General features: G+C 29.8%; 1 protein-coding gene across 1 annotated transcript in view; it reads left to right on the top strand.

Annotated features, from left to right (window-relative positions):
• Nucleotides 1-1,923, top strand: part of LOC124421280 (epithelial discoidin domain-containing receptor 1-like) — a 20,510-nt gene extending 18,587 nt beyond the window's left edge. The window contains exons 2-3 of the mRNA XM_046956183.1: nt 677-943; nt 1,827-1,923. Coding sequence (XP_046812139.1) covers nt 677-943; nt 1,827-1,923 — 364 coding nt within the window. The remainder of the gene's footprint in view (nt 1-676; nt 944-1,826) is intronic.
• The last annotated feature ends 319 nt before the right edge of the window (nt 1,924-2,242 follow it).

The raw sequence follows: 2,242 nt of genomic DNA, 5'->3' as shown, positions 1-2,242 counted from the left end.
CTAGTTCTGTTCTAGTTCTGTTCTAGTTCTGTTCTAGTTCTGTTCTAGTTCTGTTCTAGTTCTGTTTTAGTTCTGTTCTAGTTCTGTTCTAGTTCTGTTCTAGTTCTAATATTAGTTATTTTTAAGTTCCTGCTTAACTTTTGCCAATAAATTTTATTTTTTTTTACTTCCCTAATATTCATAAGTTCATACTCGTGTAGTACTCATATGTTATACAAAAAAATTATAATGGTTGTAAGGTAGTAGCGTTTTTTTTTTTAGTTGAAAATTTTATTAATTGAAATAGAGATTTTTTGTACTTTTTTTTTCTATTTTCGGTGGAATTTCATTAAAATGATTTTGATTGACATTTAAAATTTATATCATAGTTGTTTTTGAAGTTGCTTTTAACCATTTTTTTGTAATTAAATGAATATTACATTTAATATGTCTGAAATGTGGCCACAAAATTGTAAAAAAAAGAGTAAATGTTAGATTATTATAGAGCTACAAATATGCATAAAAATGTTTAAAAAATATTAAAATTAATGATACTTTAGATCTGTTTAAAAAAATATACACTTTTATTTTGCCTTGATGTTATGCAACAGTTTTTATAATTATATTATTTACTGTTTAGGTTTTATCTTAATTTTCCTTTTTAATTAAGAGAGTTTTCTTTTCCCTTTCATTTCAGCACTAATTTAGTAGCTGTTGCAACATTACGACCTGGTGCACCCGATCATATGCGTAAAGAATTTCGCTTGAAAGCCAAACAATTATCGCGTCTAAAAGATGCAAATGTGGCGCCTTTGGTAGGCGCCTGTCTGCGTGATGAACCCATTTGTATGGTCTTAGATTACAGCAATTGTCTGGGTGATTTAAATCAATTTCTGCAAGAACATATAGCTGAAACTAATGCGGCTGCACAACAACCGAACATGATGAAATATCAAACGTTAAGGTGGGTTTAAAAAGTAGCAAATTTTCAAAACAAAAGTTAAAATTTTGTAGTTAAGGAATATGAAAAGAACAAAAACGCATTACATTTTATCACTTTGCTAAAATTTATTTTATGTTTTTATTTTTGGTGAATTTTTTTACCAGAACTAAAGAAAAATTTCATTTTTTTCTAATATTGTTTATGCTTGACTACAAAACTTTTCATTTCATTTTATGTATTTCCGTTTTCTTATAATTCTCTTTTTCTCTCTCTCTCTCCCTTTTTACTCTTTTTTATATTTTTACACGCTTTATCTTGTTTCCGGTAATGTCTACAAAACGACAACGTCCATAATGATGATGATGCTGACTACATTGCTGGCAATGACTATGATGACGCCACACATTGCATTGCATATTGTAAATGCTACAAACATGTCTACCAATTATTGCCCGCTGCTCCTTTTTTTTGGTTACTGGTTTTTACTTTATGGTGGCTGGTGTTGGTTGCTGTTTTTAAAATTTCCGGTCTCGTGTTGATTTCATTTATACTGCTGCTGTCTTCACTAATATACACGCATACAATTCAAAAATTTCTGTAACGGATGTACAAACTTTGTTAACTTTATGTTACTGCTGCTGTGTTGTGCTGCTTCATCTATTTCTATGTTCTCAACTTTTTGTTTCTCTCCTTACTCCTGTTTTTCTTGTATTTAATGTCTGCTAATGTTGGCTGATATTGTTGCATTTTTTGGTTATTTTGAAATCCCTTAACATCCATATGATATTTTATTATCCTCTTGGCTCTTATATTACTCTCCTTCTTTTCATGTTTCTTTTACTACCCTCTCCCACAATTTTTATTTATTTACTGTGTGTGTATTTGTTTACTTCTTTATTTACAGTTATGGCTGCCTGGTATATATCGCAACGCAAATTGCATCGGGCATGAAATATTTGGAACAAATGAATTTTGTTCATAGAGATTTAGCAACAAGGTAAGTTTGTATTTCCTTTATTGCTTTTTATTTGAATTACGTGTCTGACGGAGTAGGGAGTTTCTAACGTTTCCTGTCTTAAGGACAACTTCCTCTTTGTGAGGATTTCTTTGTAGTCAATGAACTAGTAGGAGTAAATAATAGTTTGTTTTTATTTTACTATATTTATTTACTATGTATTAAAAAATTAAATAAATGCAAAATTTCTAGTCTACAGTCTAGTCTATAGTCTAGTCTATAGTCTAGTCTATAGTCTAGTCTATAGTCTAGTCTATAGTCTAGTCTATAGTCTAGTCTAAAGTCTAGTCTATAGTCTAGTCTAT

Source organism: Lucilia cuprina, chromosome 2, assembly GCF_022045245.1.
Source record: "Lucilia cuprina isolate Lc7/37 chromosome 2, ASM2204524v1, whole genome shotgun sequence".
Classification (NCBI taxonomy): domain Eukaryota; kingdom Metazoa; phylum Arthropoda; class Insecta; order Diptera; family Calliphoridae; genus Lucilia; species Lucilia cuprina.
The sequence above is the reverse complement of the archived record's forward strand: the minus strand, read 5'-3'. Positions and strand labels throughout refer to the sequence as shown.